The sequence below is a fragment of the Camponotus vicinus genome, unplaced genomic scaffold (assembly GCF_025532165.1).
Source record: "Camponotus vicinus isolate PSW18456_S1 unplaced genomic scaffold, iyCamVici1.0 SCAF_11, whole genome shotgun sequence".
NCBI classification, from domain to species: Eukaryota; Metazoa; Arthropoda; class Insecta; order Hymenoptera; family Formicidae; genus Camponotus; species Camponotus vicinus.
The window spans coordinates 2168986-2191656 of record NW_028141947.1 but is presented as its reverse complement, the minus strand read 5'-3'; the positions used below and the strand labels follow the sequence as shown (position 1 = coordinate 2191656).

The 22671-nt window shown below is 27.3% G+C and overlaps 1 protein-coding gene across 3 annotated transcripts; it reads right to left on the bottom strand.

Annotated features, from left to right (window-relative positions):
* Window positions 1–3068: 3068 nt before the first annotated feature.
* LOC145961626 (aminopeptidase N-like) lies at window positions 3069–18365 on the bottom strand. 3 transcript variants are annotated; one of them, XM_083082050.1, is made up of 13 exons: window positions 18024–18364; window positions 17400–17892; window positions 15856–16305; window positions 13819–13999; window positions 12102–12240; window positions 11151–11232; window positions 10437–10711; window positions 8797–9077; window positions 7128–7318; window positions 6586–6924; window positions 6431–6500; window positions 6220–6327; window positions 3069–4507 (listed from the first exon to the last, which is right to left on the bottom strand). In XM_083082050.1, the coding sequence occupies exons 2-13, from the start codon at window positions 17867–17869 to the stop codon at window positions 4373–4375; spliced, it is 2721 nt and encodes a 906-aa protein (XP_082938176.1). In that variant the 5' UTR covers window positions 17870–17892; window positions 18024–18364; the 3' UTR covers window positions 3069–4372. The 3 variants fall into 3 exon arrangements, with proteins under 3 accessions (XP_082938176.1, XP_082938178.1, XP_082938177.1); XM_083082051.1 differs by lacking the exon at window positions 3069–4507 and adding an exon at window positions 5816–6020 and having other exon boundaries at window positions 18024–18365; XM_083082052.1 differs by lacking the exon at window positions 17400–17892 and having other exon boundaries at window positions 18024–18361.
* Window positions 18366–22671: the final 4306 nt, after the last annotated feature.

The following is a 22671-nucleotide window of genomic DNA, read 5'->3' as shown; positions in this document are numbered from 1 at the left end:
AGTTATTGTGTTACTATATTAATAATTCAGAATTCAGCTTGTTTTTGTAATATTAACAAAATTTATTAATCTACGTATTAAAAAATCGTATTAAAAAACTTCCTCTCATTTGCATAATTAATAGTACAATTTAAATATCTCAGATTTATAAAACGATAAGAAAATCTGTAATCATGCGTAAAGTATTCTTATAATACAAACGCATCGAGTATCATTGCAGGATTATTAAAATCCTACCCAGTATAATTAAAACCCTAAGAAATTAAAACGCATTTTATTTAGCATATTACTCAGGGATGACGTTGACAACACATGTCAAGATCAAAATTAGTAGTGGGGAAGTAAAGATGAATATTTATCAGAATTATTAATAAAATTATACCAGCAAAAAAATCTAATTAGAAGCGATAAATATCATTAACTCCAAGTAAATTTAAATGTTAAACGGAAATGTTACATACTTTTTCAGCACGATTGTGACCGTGATGAAATAAGACTTCCGTCTATTATATTATCTCCGGAACGAACTAGTTAAGAAATATGTCACGTTATTTGTGCTGAATGCAGGTAACTCTTATGACAGCTTATGTCCGCTACGTAGGTGGACTTCGATAAAGGAGGAGGTGAAATGATCCAAAAGTATGCGAAGTTATAGGTGCCAGATCAAGGGACAAAGACTGGATCAAGTTTAGTGGAACATGGATAGAGTAATACTGGATTCTTACTTTCATGTCTTCGCAGTTTATAGATCGCACATACATTTGCGCGAGCAAACAGGCGACGCTTTTACGCCCACAGGGTACAGCTCTTTATATGAAGAAACGCTTTTTAACTGATTTATATATACACAATATCAAAAGTATTTTAAGCACAATTGCTCGTGCTTAAATAATGACACTCATTATACCTAATTACACTTCTAGTATGCTCCGCATTTGTGCTCTTGACTCCAATATTCGAACAGAGAGAATTCGAGAACAGGAAAAAATTACTGTAATATTTAATTTTGCTTAGAAGATATCTTTCATTCATCAATGTAAGATCTCTTGGAAGGAATTAAATGTGTTTTATATACGATCATCAAATTTTTCATAGCTTATTTCTCGAATTTAATAATATGGAGAGCGTTCTTATAGAAGAGTGCTTTCCTCCGTCCTCTATTTTTACATTTTTTGCGCGCGTTTGGAGCATCTTTATTCCATCGTTATCTTTAGCGGACGGATGAATTATTTTTCCTTCTTCGCTAAAGGAGGAAGCTGAGGTTTACAAATATCATAGCAAAGCAAAAATAGATATCTATTAATTCCGCCATTAATTATTCAAGTACGTAACATTCTACATTTTCCTAATTGATCTCTGCCGTACGGACAATCTTTTTTTTTCATTGACATTCATTAGCTGACGCCGGGAGATAAGGGTCGGAAATAATTTCTCCTAGAAACGTACCAGCCTTCGCAAGATCATGGATTCATCTTTGGAAGACTAGTGGACCGAAGCAAAAAGCCGAAGGTTTCTGCTAGTGCGGAGATAGGCACGAGATAAATTTTAACATATGGATGAGTTTTGTTTCCTTTGCATATGCATCAATTATGCCTGATTCCATCGGACACACTATTCTATTATATTCGCGTTTTTTGGACTTCTATATTTGTACACAGGATAGGGGAGTCCGGGGACAAAAGTAACATTTTTTGTATTATAGGTCACTAATTAATTTTTTAGAGATATAACAAAAAAGATTATATGTTAAAAATTCCAATTATTGTTCTATTATTATACCTGTATTTCAACCTCAATTGATAGATATTTAAAGAGCTACTATAGCTTTTCACAAGTACGTTGATTGTTACTTTTATCCTGGGGGCCTGGGACGAAAGTAACATAGTCTGGGGATAAATGTACCAGATCTTATTTTCGGGAAAATAAAATAAATATTTATTTTTATCATCTTTGAAAAACTTATAAGAAATAATCTTCGTTAAGCAAAATAATTATAAGTAATATCATAAAATAATTATACTTAAAAACTTAAAAGAAATAATCTTCGTTAAGCAAAATAATTATAAGTAATATCATAAAATAATTATACTTAATATCACATCAGTTTTATACTTCTTTAAGTCTAAGTAACGGTTTAATTCTAAATAATAGTGTAAAAATTGTATGATAACTACTTATACAAAAGAAATTGTTATCTATTCCGAATTACAATTATGGCATATGTAATAAGAATTGCCTTTGGTACAGATATTATGGAACCAGCCCTTGCACTCTAAGCATTGAAACATGTTACTTTTGTCCACAGAGTGTCGTGTTACTTTTGCCCTCAAACACATTTTTTAGAATAAAAGCATTATAATCTAAATATGATGCAAGACTTAGCCAAATAAACTATAAAACCTTATGAATACATTTTAGAGGAATGCACCGGCAAATAATTACGTCAATATATACACTTTAATTAGGCATAGATAGAAAAAAACTAAAACAAGAAATATTTACATAATTAATGCAAATACACTAATTTCACTCCTGCATGTGCGATCATTCTACAACAATTAGCTAAAAAGGAAGAGAATCGGGGCGTATGCATTTGATCATGTAGTACAAATTATTCAACATGAAAAACAATCATTATTGTGTAGTTTAGTAGGAGGCTTGTTACTTTCATAACACTGTTACTATCGTCCCCGGTCTCCCCTATATAATAAAAATGATATAATAAAAATTATGTAATAAATATGATAAAAAAATATAATATAAATGTTATACAATATAATAAAAATAATAAAAAATATAATAATAAAAATATTCGTGAATAATGCCTTCCAAAGTTATCCAATAATAATGAAATTCCAATTATGGTTTTATATAGTTTGCATTCTTTTCATTTAAATTTCATTGTATAAATGACTACTTTACAGAAGTTATTTAAATAGCACATTTACGTAAAAATTTATTAGCTAGAATATCTCTACACATATATTTCACGATATGCAATCATCAAAATAAAAAATCCAATTTTTTGCAGCTATAGTTATAACGTTACAATATGGAGAGAATATAAATCATGGCTCGAACATATATTTTATCTATAACTATATAGATTTTTGCGGTCTTACTTTGATGTAAATGTGACAACGATAATTACTTGAATATATTATAATGTCATGCTGTTCAAACGAATAAAAGATGTGGCCATACAAAATCAACATTTTACTTATCTATCTTTCATAAAGCAAAAAATCCAAAATAATTGATCGCGAAGTTATTGCGCACAATCAATTTTTTTATTTGTCTTAAAAATAGATTTTAATATTTTAAATTGCATAATTGCTTACTCTACATAATTTCCCAGACCTTTTTACAACAGTACGTGCTAACAATCTGTCGCTTAAGTCGTCATGTCACCACTTTTTATCTTTAATTTTGATCTAGGTTCAATAGTGCCATATAAATGACACTACTATACGATATAAAACGTAGAACTAAACTTAAACCAAAGAGAACAGACATATAATATTCCTTGATGGCACATAATTTAAATGTCGTGAATTATTTATATTTTATGTTTTTATTATTATGCGCGCGAATGTACATATGTTACATTTCTTTAAATATATGTAAGAAGAAATATAGAGAAATTTACATGTAGATATATAAAAAAATTGTGCCATGTGATTTATATTATAAATCAAAGATTATATAGAATTTAGAAAGATTATGAATTTCAAACAATTAATAACATATATTTAATATATATATTTGTAACAACAATTTATTATAAATATATAAAATTGTTATTATATATATAAATATTAAGGAATTTTAATATGTTTTATAAATTTTTAATTTTAGATGTCATTTAAATATTAATATGCATTGTACCTATATTATGCCTACAATAAAAATTTGATTCAAGATAATAAAATTAATAAATATTAGCAAATTAAGTTACAAATATAAAACAAATCAAATACAATTTAAAAAATAAATCAGAATACAATTTAAATTAGATAATACATTTTTAGTACATTAATAATATATATATATAATGTCAAATATTAGACACTTTCTCATTTATGCGATTAGAATTATTCATATAATATAACAATTTAATTATAATTATTTATAATTATGAACATAATTAACACTTTGCATTATTTCATGTTAATAAAGAAATGAAAATACCGGTTAATTGCAGGCCAAAAGGTATCTTTCTAAATGCACGTGTATTTAATTATATATTATTAACGCACATAAGCATAAATAATAAATCGATAACTATAAACCTTATGAAAAGCTATTTATAAGAAAGATATATAGATGTATTCGTGTCACAATTGTTACTTTCATTAAACGAATATTCGAATTACTTTACAAAATTTTGAAAGTAATCCTTTTGACTTTTGATTTCGAAAATACGTGTTTGTATCTTGCTTTGAATATTTAAAACATATTCCTTCATACTTCTGAACTCTTCGCTATTTCTATTCAATTCGCTTATCTAAAACAAATTATATCGATATTAATTATTTGTGAATAGCAACTAATCAATTATCAATAAATATTATATTAAACTATATCTCGTGTGTGTGTATGAGTGTGTGTACATATACATATATGCAGGATGTCCATCCTAACATCTGCCAAAAAAAATCCATAAGTAGATCTAAACTGAATTAAAGTAAGTCTTATATCATTTTGTAAACAACTACGTACAATTTCTAGATATTAATTTTAAAAGAATCGGTTAGTAGGAGCGTGCAGCGAGAAAAGCTGTCCCACTGTAACTTGATACTAGGTGGACGATGAAGTGACGGATAGGGCACTCTCCAAAACATGATGATCGCGAATTGGCCGATCTTTTTAAATTAATATCTCATTAATTATTGCGAAAATCGCAAAACAATAGAAGACTTTCCTACTCAGTTTAACTCGCTCTACTTACACACGAGGAATTAGGCGATTACTAGATAACACCCTGTATATACTAAACATTTTATTTATAATAATAATCTTAAATATGGAATAAGTAATAATTATAGATTATGAAAATTACAACTTTCCTTTTTTTCCGAATTAAAATTTTAGTTACCCCGAAAAAAATCGATTTATAGTTTATAAATATTTTAAATCAAATAATAATTTCGCATCTTCCTAAAAAATTTGTCTGTAATCGAATAAAGTGGCATGAATTTTAAGAAATTAATAAAGCTCTAAATGTGAAATATAAATTTAAATTTTTCGAGCAACTAAAAGAAAGCCTGATGCGAATGATAGTGCCCCAGTTTCATAGAAAATTAATTTTTCTTTCAAATTAAATCATTGTATATGGAATACATTTTTTTTTCTCGATGCAATACTAAATAACTAAATAAATCTCAATTCAAGATTTTTAAATAAATCATCCCTGATATCCCTGTAAAAAAGCGTAGGCGAAAAAATATCGAAACAAAGTTGCTGAAATGAGAATAAAATCAATCTTCTATTGTACTATGTGTTCTATTATGTTATGTGCATAGTGTTGCACTATTTTATTTAATAATTCTTTTGTCTGCAACGAATGTTTATGAATAATATTTTGTAACCTTCTTGACAAATAAAAGTTTACAGAATTTAGAATTAGAGATTTTAAAAATAAAATTAGAAATCTATAAGAGCTATCACAGAGAAAATATCAATATATTATAGTAATTATTATATCTAGCAAGCCATTGCATTAATTCGTGTTAACCTATCTATCGTTATTAAATTTTTAGTTTAATAAACAGATGACTCGTGTATGTAATATTGAAATATACTCATCACACATTTCGTAATAACCCCCTCAATCATATTGAAAAAATATTTAAATTTGTTTAACTAAGAGGTATTTAAACATCTCAAAGTTATAAATTCTCTTTTTAAAATTTATATAATACGATTTTCATTAAGATTATTAAAATTTCCAAGTAAAAAGATTCTCTTTCTCTTTTGCCTTTCGCTTGCTCGTTCGCTCTTTCGTACTCTCTTATTCACTAAAAATTATAATAATTTGAAAACAGTATATTTTCGTAAATTAGAAATAAAAATATGATTATTTTATCAAAGAAATTAGATGACATTAATTTTTGCTTGTCGCATCTTTGAGATACTGTGATATTAATACATTCTGTATGAAAACAAAAAATATCAACGATTAATAACGGGATGTATAATGCTATTCATAAAGTTTACCTTTACTTTTACATCTCTCTCTTTCGTATATGCAACCCATATCTTCTTATGTTCATTTAATTCAATTTTCGTTGCATTAATAAGTTTATCCATTAGGAAATCGTTTATCTAAAACAGATTATTTTGATGTTCAACAACAATATTAAAAAATAAATTTATATCACATTATGGTTATTTATTTTACATATATATAAGCATATATAATTTTTACCTTTTCGAGTTGTTTCGTAGAATACACATGATTAATAATAACAGTAAATGTTGCATACATGCTGACTTGTCTATAACAGTAAAAAGATTAAATTTATTGATACACACATAAATTGTTCAATGATAGATATATATTTATGGAGAAAAGTGTATTACTTGGGTCTTATATTCTTAAGTTTTTCTAATATGAAGTCGAGTACTACAGGGCTCCTCGCGTGTCTCGCGATAGTAAGAAGAAAATAGTTAATATAATCGTGATCGGAAAAATCTTTTAAAAACATAATCGATGTTGTACTATCATTTTTTATTAGATTTAGATAGTTTTTGATAAATTGTGAATCCTCAGGGCAAGAGAGAAATTTTAAAAGTTTAGTTTTAAATTTCTCTTTTCCCAGATGATATACTCCCCACCAAGGAGAATCTTCATCGCTAAGAGAATAGTACAATACTTTTAAACCTTGACAGTATGTCCATTCTTTCCACCATGGCAAAAGCCTACGAGATTTAACAAAAAACAAATTCTAATATAAAAGTTTTGCACATATTAATCTTATATTTTGATTAAATAATTTAACAAATTATAATTTCATAACATAACATAATAAATTTAAATTTTGATCAAATAATGTAATAAACATTGCACATGTATCTACAAAACAATCAAATTAAAATAACCGAGAATATACAAAAAAAATTACTTGTTATTTTCGGGATTTGTGAGATGTCGATTTAAATTATGTTGAGCATTTTCTATGCATATGCGACTATCAAGATTACATGCCCATTTCGCAGCCTCCATTCTTAAACTCTTTGTCAGATCGTGTTCATTAGAAACTTCATCGTATTCAAGTTTGTCAAGCAAATCGTTTAATAAGTTTTGCATTTTCGCCTAAATATATAAATTTATATATATTTATATGTATTTATATTGTTACTTGATATAAATTTTATCATTTTCGATTCTTGCATTATATTTTATTATATAGAAAGATATCTTGCGCAATTGTATTTTACATATTAAGAAGGTTTATATATTAAGAACATTCTGTCTTTGTAAACAGCTCTGAATTCTTTTTATAAAGATATCTATTATATAGCTATACTTATACAAAGTGTCCCGAAACTACCGCTTGATATTTTAAAGGCAGATTCTCTGGCCAATTTAAAAACGATTTTTCCTCAGAGAAAATGTCGAGGGAGATCATTATTTATTGCATATTCCCAATTTTTGTCATCATGTATCTTTCTAACTAAGCCTTAAATTAAAATTCTATTAAAGTAAACTCTACCTAAAATTAACTAAAGAATGTGACTTTATTAATATTTTATTCCCATAAGGCTTAGTTTGCGAAATACCTTTTATTTTCAATCGTTTATAACTCGAAAACTATTAGTGCCTCGACATTTTCGCTGAGGAAAAATCGTTTTTAAATTGGCCAGAGAATCTGCCTTTAAAATATCAAGCGTTAGTTTCGGGACACCCTGTATATACGTTGTATACGCCGTTCGTGGCTCATGTGATAAATTATCGATTCTTTTCTTTATAAGCATTTATATTCCTAGGATAAGTTATTGAGCGTATGATGATAAAGATGTACATTTAAGACGCTCCTGTATTACGCAATAATTACCTACATGACCGCAAGGAGCGCCAGAATTGTACAAGTTATGATGGCGAAAAAGATAACGAGAGTAGCATTGTTCTTTAGTCTCGCTCTCTCAGTTTTCTATTAAGAACAAATTATTGATAATATAGACAAGGTGGATTGACTACTGTTTTTCCCGACCTTACATACGTATTTATACACAAATTTGAATTTTTCTTGCGTGCACATTCACACATGCTTAACACATGTTCATATCACAAAATAAACATACAGAAGTGCGTACATGCATATATTGTAGACATGTAAACATAAATGTAGACATTATATCTATAATATAATTTAATAACTTATTAACTGTTTGAGTATTAAACACACAGATAATTAATATATATGTTTCCTACTAACTTTCTATCTCAAAATTAATGATATTTAAATCGTCATTATAAATATCATGCTGTGATTAAAAATGATAACAATTTTCAAATTTTTCTCCCTTTTCCTCTCCAATTTCTTATAATATTAGTACATACACTATTCGAATATTAATTTACAAATATACTTATCTTTCATCCAAAATATGTATATTTAAAATACCTAATCAAATTTTTTCTAGCTACATGTATTTTATTGTATGTATCTTTTCGGAAAGCACATAATAATTATTGTTATAAATGCACACAATATTAATATGTGCAATAAGTAACATGTTTTTAGTATGTTTAAGACATCACTATTGACATTGTTTATAATGTGTTATTACCTTGATATTAAAATATATTAGTTCCTGAAATAGAAAGATATTGGACAGATATTCTAAAGCTTTGAACATAGGATACCATGCCACGTAGTCTGTTTCTCGTGATAGATATTTCGTAATATTCCAGAATACAATGGAATTAAGTTGGTTTGTTATCATTAAGTGGAAAGCGTCATCGATAATTTGGGCACGATTCAAAACATGTATTTTCCTATAATTTTCAGAATTTAGATAACTTGCAATTCTTCGCCAGTTCTCGATACCGTAATTGACTCGAAAATATCCTGCCGAAAATAAATAAATTGTATATATATATATATATATATATATATATATATATATAAAAGGGGTGTACGGGTGGTCTAGGACACCCTGTATATATATATATATATATATATATATATATATACAGGGTGTCCTAGACCACCCGTACACCCCTTTTCTTTCAAAAACTAAGCATTTTAAAGAAGAATGTTTCAGACAAAAGTTGTTTGGTTTCGAGGGGGCCATAAGATGGTACCATTGGTTTGACCTTAAAGAGTCATTTGAAGGTCACGTGAAGGTCACTTCAATTTTTTTAAGTGGAATACCCTATATATTTTTCCACGTTCTTGTAGCTCATCTCGAGAGCTTTCCAAAACACTATAATTAAGTTAGCTATCATTAAGTACTTTCCGAGTTATGAGGCTTGAAATAATTTCTAAATTTTACGTAAATCATAAAAAATATCTTGTAAAATGTTCATTTTTCGATTATCTTACCTTAATACTTTTATGTACAAAATAAAAGAGGAATCAATTGGTGTAAAAGAAACACAGTTATTTTTAAGAAAAAATATGTAATTGTTAATTACAAATTACATATTTTTTCTTCGAAACAACTATGTGTTTTCTTTACACCAATTGATTCCTCTTTTATTTTGTACATAAAAGTATTCAGGTAAGATAATCGAAAAATGAACATTTTACAAGATATTTTTTATGATTTACGTAAAATTTAGAAATTATTTCAAGCCTCATAACTCGGAAAGTACTTAATGATAGCTAACTTAATTATAGTGTTTTGGAAAGCTCTCGAGATGAGCTACAAGAACGTGGAAAAATATATAGGGTATTCCACTTAAAAAAATTGAAGTGACCTTCACGTGACCTTCAAATGACTCTTTAAGGTCAAACCAATGGTACCATCTTATGGCCCCCTCGAAACCAAACAACTTTTGTCTGAAACATTCTTCTTTAAAATGCTTAGTTTTTGAAAGAAAAGGGGTGTACGGGTGGTCTAGGACACCCTGTATATAATTGTTTCAAAAGATTTATCAGTACAAGTATCTGTTTATACTTTTGTACTTATACTTTTGTACATTAACAGATATAAAGAATGTATCATAAAGTGAACATAAATGTAAATGCAAATTGTATATTATATTAGGTATAAAATCATTTTGCATGAAAATTGAATATTTCAAATAATTGTACGTATGTATGTATGTATATATAATGTATGTATGTATATATAATGTATAATAAATGTAATGTATATAATACATAATATAATGAATAACATTTTTAATAATGTAAATCTTTCTCTTCAATGTGTATGTATGATAAACACTATAAAATGTAATAAATTTATTGCAAACTTACCAATTTGTTGTAGATTATATACTACAAAGTTACCCAAGTCCGAAGTATACGACGTAGGTATGTAATCATCCACCATCTTATTTAATTTGTATTTCGTTGCTTCTATCCATCCGGGGATATAATAATTATAATCTCGTACTATTTTCACTACAGGACAATATTTTTGTTTTGTTGGAGACTTAATTAGCTCCATTATAAGAAGTAAATTGTCTGCAGATATTTGAATGGACGAAAGGTTCTTCATAACTTCACCAAAATAGTCAAAAGTTGGTTTGCTAAAGTTATAAAATTTGTGCAAAATTTATTCATGTGTCAACGAAAGGTATTATAAGCAAATATATAGCATATATATATAATTACCACAATATAAAATTGTTACGTTAATTATATTTTATATATAATTTAATTAAATATATAATTAATTACATAATTATTCATATGATTTATAGTTTTTATATAAATATTTGATGCTACAGTTTAAATTATAACTTAAAAAGAATGGCCAAACTTGATTACTTTTAAAAGATAAGTGTATATGAAAATTGAAAATATATATTGAATATTTAATGACATTGAAGGTAAAAAGAATTGTAAATGGTAATAATAAAGATAATAAAGTATGAAAGAAACGATGTAGGTTTAAATAAAAATAAAATAAATTTAATTTAAATAAAAATAGTAATTATAGTAGTACGGTTATAGTGTATTACTTACTTGTCCTTTACATATATACGGATACTCTGCCAAAATATCTCTTCAGTAATCATGTGTTGTAATATATACAATACACTGGACACTATAATTTTATAATTTACATCAGAATATGAATATGATAATAGTTATAGTAAATAATATTTAATAATTATGGTAAAAGTGCATATAACGTTACACATCACCGATTTTATCATCATTTGAATATGTTATAGAAAAAGTTGTCCTGAGTAATTCCGCGCAAAAAAGTAAATGAGAGGTGACATTGGTTTAAAAGATATAACAAGTTAAAGTTTGACAATTTTAATACTTTTCTTAAGCAAACTGATATTAAACACATTAATTTGCAATTAACAATTACATATTTTTTATTAAAAACAACTATGTTTTTTCTTTACACCAATTGATTCGTCTTATTATTTAGTACATAAAAGTATTAAGGTAAGATAACCGAAAAATGAATATTTTACTATATATTTTATAGCTTATGTAAAATGAAGATATAACTTGAAAAGTACTCAATGAAAAAATACTTTATTATAGCATTTTGGAAAGCTCTCGAGGTAATCTAGAAGAATATGTAATAAAGAATAGAGATTTTTATGTAAAAAAGTATTAATGACTTGACTTGACTTTGACAAGATCAAGTTCATATTTTCATCATGTGTACCCCTTCAAGCTATGCAACTTTCGTTCGAAAAATTTTTCAATAAAATCATCGGTTCGCGAGATAATCGACTGCATCACTTAAAAAGAAACATCCTGTATATGTAACATATTTTATGTATAATTTTATATACTACAGATGTATGTATATATGTGTGCATGTGTATAATGAAGAGGTTATATATAAAATTAAAGTTTTATCAGTTATTCTATTTTTTTGTTTCATGTTTTTTAAGCATTAATTTTCAAAAATTTACTCATAATCAATTTTTATTTATATTATCATACCTTTAATGTAAGGGTAACGTTCAAAAAGAATGTTGATAGATGTATTATAAAGTGATGTATTATATTCAGTATCGAAATGAAGGGATTCGTGTTGAATTTGTACCACAAACAAGTACATCATCCGGGTACTTGGGAGAGCCTATAGAAAATAGGTTAAATGTATTTACTTAATTAATATTAGATTTAACACACAATAACAATATGCATTAGGGCTGTTACTTTCTACGTGTATGTAAAAAAAATCTGTTATACTCTTATACTCTTAAAATATGGAATAAATAATTTAAAAATATAATATATTAATAACAAAAATGATTACTCGACATATAACTTTAAAACTAAATATTTTTAGAATTATTAAAATATATTATATAGCAAAATTATCTTATTACACAATTTCTATATGTATACATATATTATGTGGAATCTGAATGATAAATTTTCTTATTCTTTATATAATAATTTAAAGTCGGACAAATGTAACATAGTGACTTTAACACATATACAAAATAAAAGAAACATAAAAATGTAAAAATATTTTAAATTGTATTATCTATGTATGTTGCAGATTTACTTGAAAATTAGAATTTTTAAAAAACTCACTTTTCTTTGTAAATATAAAATCTTCGCCTAATATTGTGATTTATAAAAAAAATTACACGCTATAATGATAAATATTTAACTTTACACAGCCCCAAATGACTTGACCTTGACATATATTGTCAAGGTCACTGCACTGAGTAACATCCAAAAGATTTTAGGCATCGCTCGTTGTTTATTAAAAAGTTCTTCAATATATTTATTCCTTTATAACTTTCAATATGAAAGATCTATTATTGTACATGGTGTCCAAAAATTCTGTGAACCTTATAAAACTTCTTTTGTTTATAACTTTTTAATAAACAACGAGAGACGTCTAAAACCTTTTGGATGTTATTCAGGTCAGTGACCTTGACAATATATGTCAAGGTCGAGTCATTTGGGGGTGACTGTGTAAAGGTAGATATTTACCATATTAACCATATTATAAATACTATACTATAAATATTTACCATATTATATATATATATATATATATATATATATATATATATATATGTTTAACGTAAACCTTGCTCACTTGCAAACAATATGATATACACTATCCTCCATAAGTTTGGAAACACATTGCATTTTAAAGATAAACAATCGCATGGCAGCAATCTGTGCAGATTTTTCATATAAATATATTGCAAGACGTTTAAATGATGATATGATACGCCTGTTTATACCGAAAATATGTCGAATAATTATTACGCGGCACCGAACTGCTCGGAGTTAAATTTCGCGCGTTGATTTGTTCTGCCAATTAGTGCTACTACAGCATATCAGATGCTGTAGTGGAATGCCTGTAATGTTTACGCGCATTAGAAACATACATCAGAGTAATAAGAACTCATTTAAATGCAGTTTGATTTTAGTTTCTATAAAAGTAACTACAATCATTAAAAATGGCTCCGACGTGCCAAATTCCATATGAGTTGCGAGTCAAGATTATTATTTTACAAGAAGAAGGATATAACATCCGGCAAATATCAAAGAAATTAAAGTTATTTTCTTTATATTGTATACCTTTATAGAGTGTTTCCAAACTTATGGAGGGTACTGTATATATATATATATCCATCATATGGTTTGCTAGTGAGCAAGTTTTGCGCTAAAGAATGCTTAAAATAACCTGATTGGTGACATATAATCCAAGAAATGCGACAATAGCCTCATTTAACAAAGAGGATAACGGCCAAAGTGGATTTTCATAATAAGTACATTCCTGTATTATTTTATGTGCCACGAAGCGGGCAACTTTGATTTTAGTCGCAACAGAATCTACATTGTCATTGTAGATAATATCTGCTTCACTGAAAAATTAAAAATAATGTTTATTTCTGTTTCATAATAACACATAAAAAATATTGTATTTCCAAATTTATAATTAAATGATTCCATTAAATTAACATATTAATTATATATTATTATTAATGTTTTATTTATAAATGCTCATTAGGAAGTAATGCAATATATTGGAAGCGAGTACCGCACTATATATATATATATATATATTACTTTTTTAAATTTTGATTGATAAACGTGAAAACCTTAATATAATACTTATACCTATACTAATACCTTAATATAATTATTTAATTTACAATTTTATATTTTAATTTGTAATTTTCAATTTTAAGATTATAAAATATATATATTTTAATATTATTCTTCATATAAGTTGATGTACATTGAAGATATAGGTTGTCCAGAAAGTTATTGTGGTTTTTAACCTTCAAGTGCAAATACGCATATTTTAGCTAGTGACTTTATTAATTGAAAAGAGAACTACTGAAATTTAAATATTTTTGCCAACGAGAAACAATATTTATTTATTCCTGTAGCATAAAATTCAGATTTCTAGAAGCGACAAACTCTTCGAAGGCGTTTTTGACAGTAGCTTTATTGTTAAAGGTTTTCCCCTGCAAGAAATTGTCGAAATGTTTAAAGAAGTGATAGTCAGTTGGTGAGAAGACCGGCGAATATGATGGGTGAGACAGAGTTTCATGGAGCTTCATAGCTCAATTGATTAATTCAGCGTCGGTTGTACGGCATGTAGTCGAGCATTGTCGTATATAACAATTGGAATTTTTCTGCTGACCAATACCGAACGCAAACGTGTCAGTTCCTGATGCATTTTGCCAATTTCTTGACAGTACCTCTCTGCCGTGATAATTCCGCCCGAATTTAAAAAGCTGTAGTGGATTATCTCGGCTGACGACTACCAAATAGTCACCATAATCTTCTTTTAATACAATTTTGGTTTCGGAGAGTGTTTTGGCGCTCCATCATGGTCTAACCATTGTGCAAAACGTCGACGATTATCGTACGATTATCGTAGATCCATTTTTCATCGCACGTTACAATGCGATCAAGAAACGGATTATTTTGTTTGCGCAAAATCAATGCAGAACACACTTCAAAGTGACGATTATTTTGATTTTCGCTCAATTGATGCGGCATCCATTTGTCGAGCTATTTTGTTTATCCAATTCGTTCCAGGTAATCAGAAACAGCTGACTTGCTTATACCAAGTTTTTCCGCTAGTTCTCGAATCGATATGCGTGACTCTGTTTCAACTAACACCTTCAAGTGGTCGTCGTCAATAATCGCAGTCGTCCAGAACATTTCAACTTCAAGGCTCTCATCTTCACTGAAATTTGCGGAAACCACCATTGCATTGTACGTTCATTAGCGGTTCCTAGACCAAATGCATCGTTAATATTGCGAGCCTTCAGCTGCTTTACGACTCATTTTGAATTCATATAAAAAAATCGCTGGAATTTGCTATTTTTTCATTCTTAATTTCATAGTTTAAATAAAACACAAACCAATATCAAAACACAGTTAGTTTTATTAAAATGTAGAGCGAAGTTAGCGCTTTTAAACTGATATAACATAGATACAAAAGAAAGACAACGTAAAAAAAGCGACAAATTTTAAACAACAATAATCGCAATAACTTTCTGGACAAATAATAAACTGGACTAATAATAAACGATTAGATATGTTTCTCCTCTCATTGCTTCATACAATTTTACTTATTTTTTAAAATATATTCAAATAATATTTTAAAAATAGAGAAAAGATATGTAAATTTTAGTTACAAAGAATTGTTATATTTTTTTCATTTTTGAAATATATAAATTTTTTCTAATTATATAGTTACCTGTAAAGAATAAAACCCAGATTTATGATGCCTTCGTTTTGAAAATCCGGAAGTGCAACATGATTTATTTGCCAAGTTTTATTCAAACGTTTCCATTTATCGAACAAGTACGATGTTATATTTTCAGCAAATTTGTGTGCAAATTCGCAGTGCATTCTACACCACATATTAACTCTGACACTTTCATTTGTACCAGGCATAAGTGATAAATTAATTCGGTCAGTCAGAAACAGTAGATAAATAGGCTTTACAAGCGTATTAAAATGTGTCTTCGTCATATTTTTATCATTCGTATCTATATTTTGTATCGGTTCATTTGATAAAATTGTATAGTTTTGATAATGTTCTACAATAATATCATAGATGGGCTTATACCAGGGCATGGTTCTTAAAGATTCGGGCAAAGACGGAACCATGTGTTGGATCCCAATATCAACATACGTTGCCAACCTATCACATTTAGAAATATGAATTAACAATAATAAAAGTCACCGCAAGAACCTTATGCAAAAGTGATTTCAATGAAATTGTATAAAAGTTGCACATATTTTAGTTGTGCGGAATTCATAAAATGTTAATTTTAGAATATACAGGTACAAAATAAATATTTAATAATTAATATTTAGTATGAAAATTTAATAAAATTAAAATAAATTTCAATATAAAACAGTATTAGAATAATAACTTTTTTAAATTGATTTTAATTGATATATTATCAACGATTCCGTACATAATTTTATACAAGTTAAAGAAACTGTCTATGTTAGTGATAGTTTATTAAATGAAACACATATGTATATATGTCTTAGTTATTTTTTAGCGAAATTAGTATTGTTTCTAAATAGTACGGGTGTGTGTAGATGCACGTTTAAATACATGAAACAGCATAAGTATAGCCTGCATATTTAATTTTATGTATTATATGCAGAGTGTTTTTATGAAAGTTGTGAGTGTTCATGATCTAATTAAATTTTGATAATGACTTTTATGGATTATAAGGATAAAAAGAATTCATATAAACATATATCTGGAAATGTTTTCCTTCTGAATTATAAATTTTTCTTATATTAGAAACGAATTTCCTAATGTTTGGTATTGTCAATGTAAAGTGTAAAGCTTAAATGTTTGTTCAAATTTCAAATTTCAAATAAGTCAAGTAATAAATATATCAAGTTCAAGTAATAAATATCTTATATTTTGAAAACAATTCAAAACTCTACCGGAATATTTGATTTCGTTCGAGTGTTGACAATGAAATGCTGTATAAGACGTGTATTATTGCTGACTACTTTAATTAAGTTAATTTATATTTGCAGCTTACATTCATTTTAATAATAATGATAATATTAAATTGCAAAATTTTTTACTAAAAGATGTCAAGAAACATATAATTAAGAATGGAAACATTTCAGATACGTACATGTCTATGTCTAAGTGTGTTTTTCTTAGAAAATACTTTTTAAATAGAAATAAAATGCTGTACCAGGGTTTGTTCATAAACATCGTGAAATTACTATATATTTAACATTTTTACAGTTACTTACCACTGTCGCTCATCTCTTTTATAAAAGTTTTTTAGGCCTGTATCTTCAGTTATATTATAAACTAATTTTATGATGTAATACCCCGGCAATAGATTATTAGGGAATATATATTTGACAATGTTTTTCTCAATATCATACATAGATTTTACCGATCGATAAATTATCGTTTTTTCAATATCATTCATAGAATAATAATGTGGATAATAAAACACAGTTAGACTAACATTTTTTACGTGTAAATACAGTAATATGCTTGATGTTGAATTTATAATCTCTGTACGTATACTGCAGTTGCAGACAAGAATATTTTTTTCGACATGTGTAACGATGATATCATGTTGTTGCGGTAATATATAATTCGAGTGCCTGTTTAACTCTTCTTGAGATATATTAATTATCTGATCGTCGGTTAAAAAAGCTACCGCGACGATGATTGTTAAACTACTACTTAACAATAGTTTAAGAAACATGATACTAACTTTATCTTAGATATCTGTAAATATATATTTTTGTTAGAAAATACAAACGGACAAATTAAACACAGCACTGTCTCTACCATGATTTAGTGAAAAAGAAGAAATTAAGACAAATATATAAAAATAAACTGAATTTTGAATGACTTACTCTGTATAATGAGATATACTCCAAATTCTATGCAAGTGTATGTTTCGTTACAATAATTAGCTGCAATAAATTAAAGTTTTATCCACTATCATTGTAACATGAAAAATATATATGCGCACTTATGATTTCTTATTATTTCAAGAAACTTCCAAAGACTAATAACACTTGGCGATATTACAATAAATGTGTATGTCATATGTAAACACACAACTTCTGAGGTCGTTAACAGACGTTTCGATCGAGAAACGGTATGTAATAGCAAAGCACGGTGCCGTTTTTCCCACTCCAAATTCGTGCTAGCGATCGAGCGCCGTAAGATGGCAAAACCGTCTATTTCGCGTTGGTCTAAAGCAAAAGAGGCCGTTACGTAGAATGCAAAAATATCTGTAAATATATATATTTGAATTCTTTTATACTGTTTAAAAGTAGTATATTCCTTTACCAAAAATTTGAGAATTTTTATAATTTACAATATACATTCAAATAAAATTTTATTAACTATATTATTACGAGTTTGTATCGGTAAATTGTCTTTAAGCAAGTTGATAAAAAAACCTAACTTATTAACACTAGAGTATAATATTACAGTATTGTATATAAGAGAATATAATGAATAACTATTATTTTTTAGGTTTTTGTTCACTTTTTGAAATTTATATGGTGGATATATGAATAAAACAACGGAAAATCTCTCAAATCGATCAAATCAATAATCGTGTTTTTCTCATAACGAAGCAAATTTTTAAATTAAAATTAAGAAAGGTTTTTTTATAATGTGGAATAAAAATATTATAGAGATAGCGTGCTCCAAGAATTATGCCTTATCATTTATAATTAAATTAAAAATATTAATAGTACATTAATAAAACACATTCCTAAATAATACTATTTATAGGATTTAAAATATTAATAACATATGTTAATATAACGCACTAATTTGTTAATATTTGTATACAAATATATTTAAATATCAATTATATGTACAGTATTTTATAATATTAATTACACATATAATATTTTATTATATACAACATTAGTAATTATTTTACATTTTATTAAAATTATAATCTATACTGTAATATTATTCACTATTAAATCACATATATATATTACACATTAATATATATATATATTAATTTATGTGTATTAGCAAGAAATAATTAATGCAATACTAATATATGTACATATATTGATATACATTATTAATATATTAAAAAATTTAAGAGAAGTTAAAATAAATAAATATAGTTATTATAGTTATTGTGTTACTATATTAATAATTCAGAATTCAGCTTGTTTTTGTAATATTAACAAAATATATTAATCTACGTATTAAAAAATAACTTTCTCTCATTTGCATAATTAATTGTACAATGTAAATATCTCAGATTTGTAGAACGATAAGAAAATCTGTAATCATGCGTAAAGTATTCTTATAATACAAACGCATCGAGTATCATTGCAGGATAATTAAAACCCTACCCAGTATAATTAAAACCCTAAGAAATTGAAACGCATTTTATTTTGCATATTACTCAGGGACATGATGTTGACAACACATATCAAGATCAAAATCAGTAGTGGAGAAGTAAAAATTAATATTTATCACAATTATTAATAAAATTATACCAGCAAATAATTCTAATTAGAAGCGATAAATATCATTAACTCCAAGTAAATTTAAATGTTAAACGGAAATGTTACATACCTTTTCAGCACGATTGTGACCGTGATGAAATAAGACTTCCGTCTATTATATTATCTCCGGAACGAACTTGACCTATTTAAGAAATATGTCACGTTATTTGTGCTGAATGTAGGTAACTCTTATGACAGCTAATGTCCGTTGCGTAGGTGAACTTCGATAAAGGAGGAGGTGAAGTGATGCAAAGGTATGCGAAGTTATAGGTGCCAGATAAAGGGACAAAGACTGGATCAAGTTTAGTGGAACATGGATAGAGTAATACTGGATTCTTACTTTCATGTCTTCGCAGTTTATAGATCGCACATACATTTGCGCGAGCAAACATGCGACGCTTTTATGCCCACAGGGTACAGCTCTTTATATGAAGAAACGCTTTTTAACTGATTTATATATACACAATATCAAAAGTATTTTAAGCACAATTGCTCGTGCTTAAATAATGACACTTATTATACCTAATTACACATCTAATATGCTTCGCATTTGTGCTCTTGACTCCAATATTCGAACAGAGAGAATTCGAGAACAGGAAAAAATTACTGTAATATTTAATTTTGCTTAGAAGATATCTTTCATTCATCAATGTAAGATCTCTTGGAAGGAATTAAATGTGTTTTATATACAATCATCAAATTTTTCATAGCTCATTTCTCGAATTTAATAATATGGAGAGCGTTCTTATAGAAGAGTGCTTTCCTCCGTTCTCTATTTTTACATTTTTTACGCGCGTTTGAAGCATCTTTATTCCATTGTTATCTTTAGCGGACGGATGAATTATTTTTCCTTTTGCCGCGAAAGGAGGAAGCTGAGGTTTACAAATATCATAGCAAAGCAAAAAAAGATATGTATTAATTCCGCCATTAATTATTCAAGTACGTAACATTCTACATTTTCCTAATTGATCTCTGCAGTACGGACATTCTTTTTTTTTCATTGACATTCATTAGCTGTCGCCGGGAGATAAGGGTCGGAAATAATTTCTCCTAGAGACGTACCAGCCTTCGCAAGATCATGGATTCATCTTTGGAAGACTAGTAAGTGGACCGAAGCAAAAAGCCGAAGGTTTCTGCTAGCGCGGAGATAGGCACGAGATAAATTTTAACATATCGATGAGTTTTGTTTCCTTTGCATATGCATCAATTATGCCTGATTCCATCGGACACACTATTCTATTATATTCGCGTTTTTTGGGCTTCAAAATTTATACACAGGATAGGGGAGTCCGGGGACAAAAGTAACATTTTTTGTATTATAGGTCACTAATTAATTTTTTAGAGATATAACAAAAAAGATTATATGTTAAAAAACTCCATTTATTGTTCTATTATTATACCTATGTTTCAATCTCAAATGATAGATATTTAAAGAACTACTATAGCTTTCCGCAAGTACGTTGATTATTACTTTTATCCTGGGGGCCTGGGACGAAAGTAACATAGTCTGGGGATAAATGTACCAGTTCTTATTTTCGGAAAAATAAAATAAATATGACTTTTTTCAACTTAAGGCAACTTTCATTATAATCTTTTATTAAGCAAGATAACTTTTATTATAAATTCGTATTATATTATATTAAAATAAAAAATAAAATAAATATTTATTTTTATCATCTTTGAAAAACTTAAAAGAAATAATCTTCGTTAAGCAAAATAATTATGAGTAATATCATAAAATAATTATACTTAATATCACATCAGTTTTATACTTCTTTAAGTCTAAGTAACGGTTTAATTCTAAATAATAGTGTAAAAATTGTATGATAACTACTTATACAAAAGAAATTGTTATCTATTCCGAATCACAATTATGGCATATGTAATAAGAATCGCCTTTGGTACAGATATTATGGAACCAGCCCTTGCACTCTAAGCATTGAAACATGTTATTTTTGTCCACAGAGGGTCGTGTTACTTTTGCCCTCAAACACATTTTTTAGAATAAAAGCATTATAATCTAAATATGATGCAAGACTTAGCCAAATAAACTATAAAATCTTATGAATACATTTTAGAAGAATGCACCGGCAAATAGTTACGTCAATATATACACTTTAATTAGGCATAGATAGAAAAAAACTAAAACAAGGAATATTTAGATAAATAATGCAAATACACTAATTTCACTCCTGCATGTGCAACCAGCGCGATCATTCTACAACAATTAGCTAAGAAGGAAGAGAATCGGGGCGTACGCATTTGATCATGTAGTACAAATTATTCAACATGAAAAACAAGCATTATTGTGTAGTTTAGTAGGCTTGTTACTTTCATAACACTGTTACTATTGTCCCCGGTTTCCCCTATATAATAAAAATGATATAATAAAAATGATGTAATAAATATGATGAAAAAATATAATATAAATGTTATAAAATATAATAAAAATAATAAAAAAATATAATAATAAAAATATTCGTGAATAATGCCTTCCAAAGTTATCCAATAATAATGAAATTCCAATTATGGTTTTATATAGTTTGCATTCTCTTCATTTAAATTTCATTGTAAAAATGACTACTTTACAGAAGTTATTTAAATAGCACATTTACGTGAAAATTTATTAGCTAGAATATCTCTACACATATATTTCACGATATGCAATCATCAAAATAAACAATCCAATTTTTTGCAGCTATAGTTATAACGTTACAATATGGAGAGAATATAAATCATAGTTCGAACATATATTTTATCTATAATTATATACATTTTTGCGGTCTTACTTTGATGTAAATGTGACAACGATAATTACTTGAATATATTATAATGTCATGCTGTTCAAACGAATAAAAGATGTGGCCATACAAAATCAACATTTTACTTATCTATCTTTCATAAAGCAAAAAATCCAAAATAATTGATCGCGAAGTTATTGCGCACAATCAATTTTTTTATTTGTCTTCTAAATAGATTTTAATATTTTAAATTGCATAATTGCTTACTC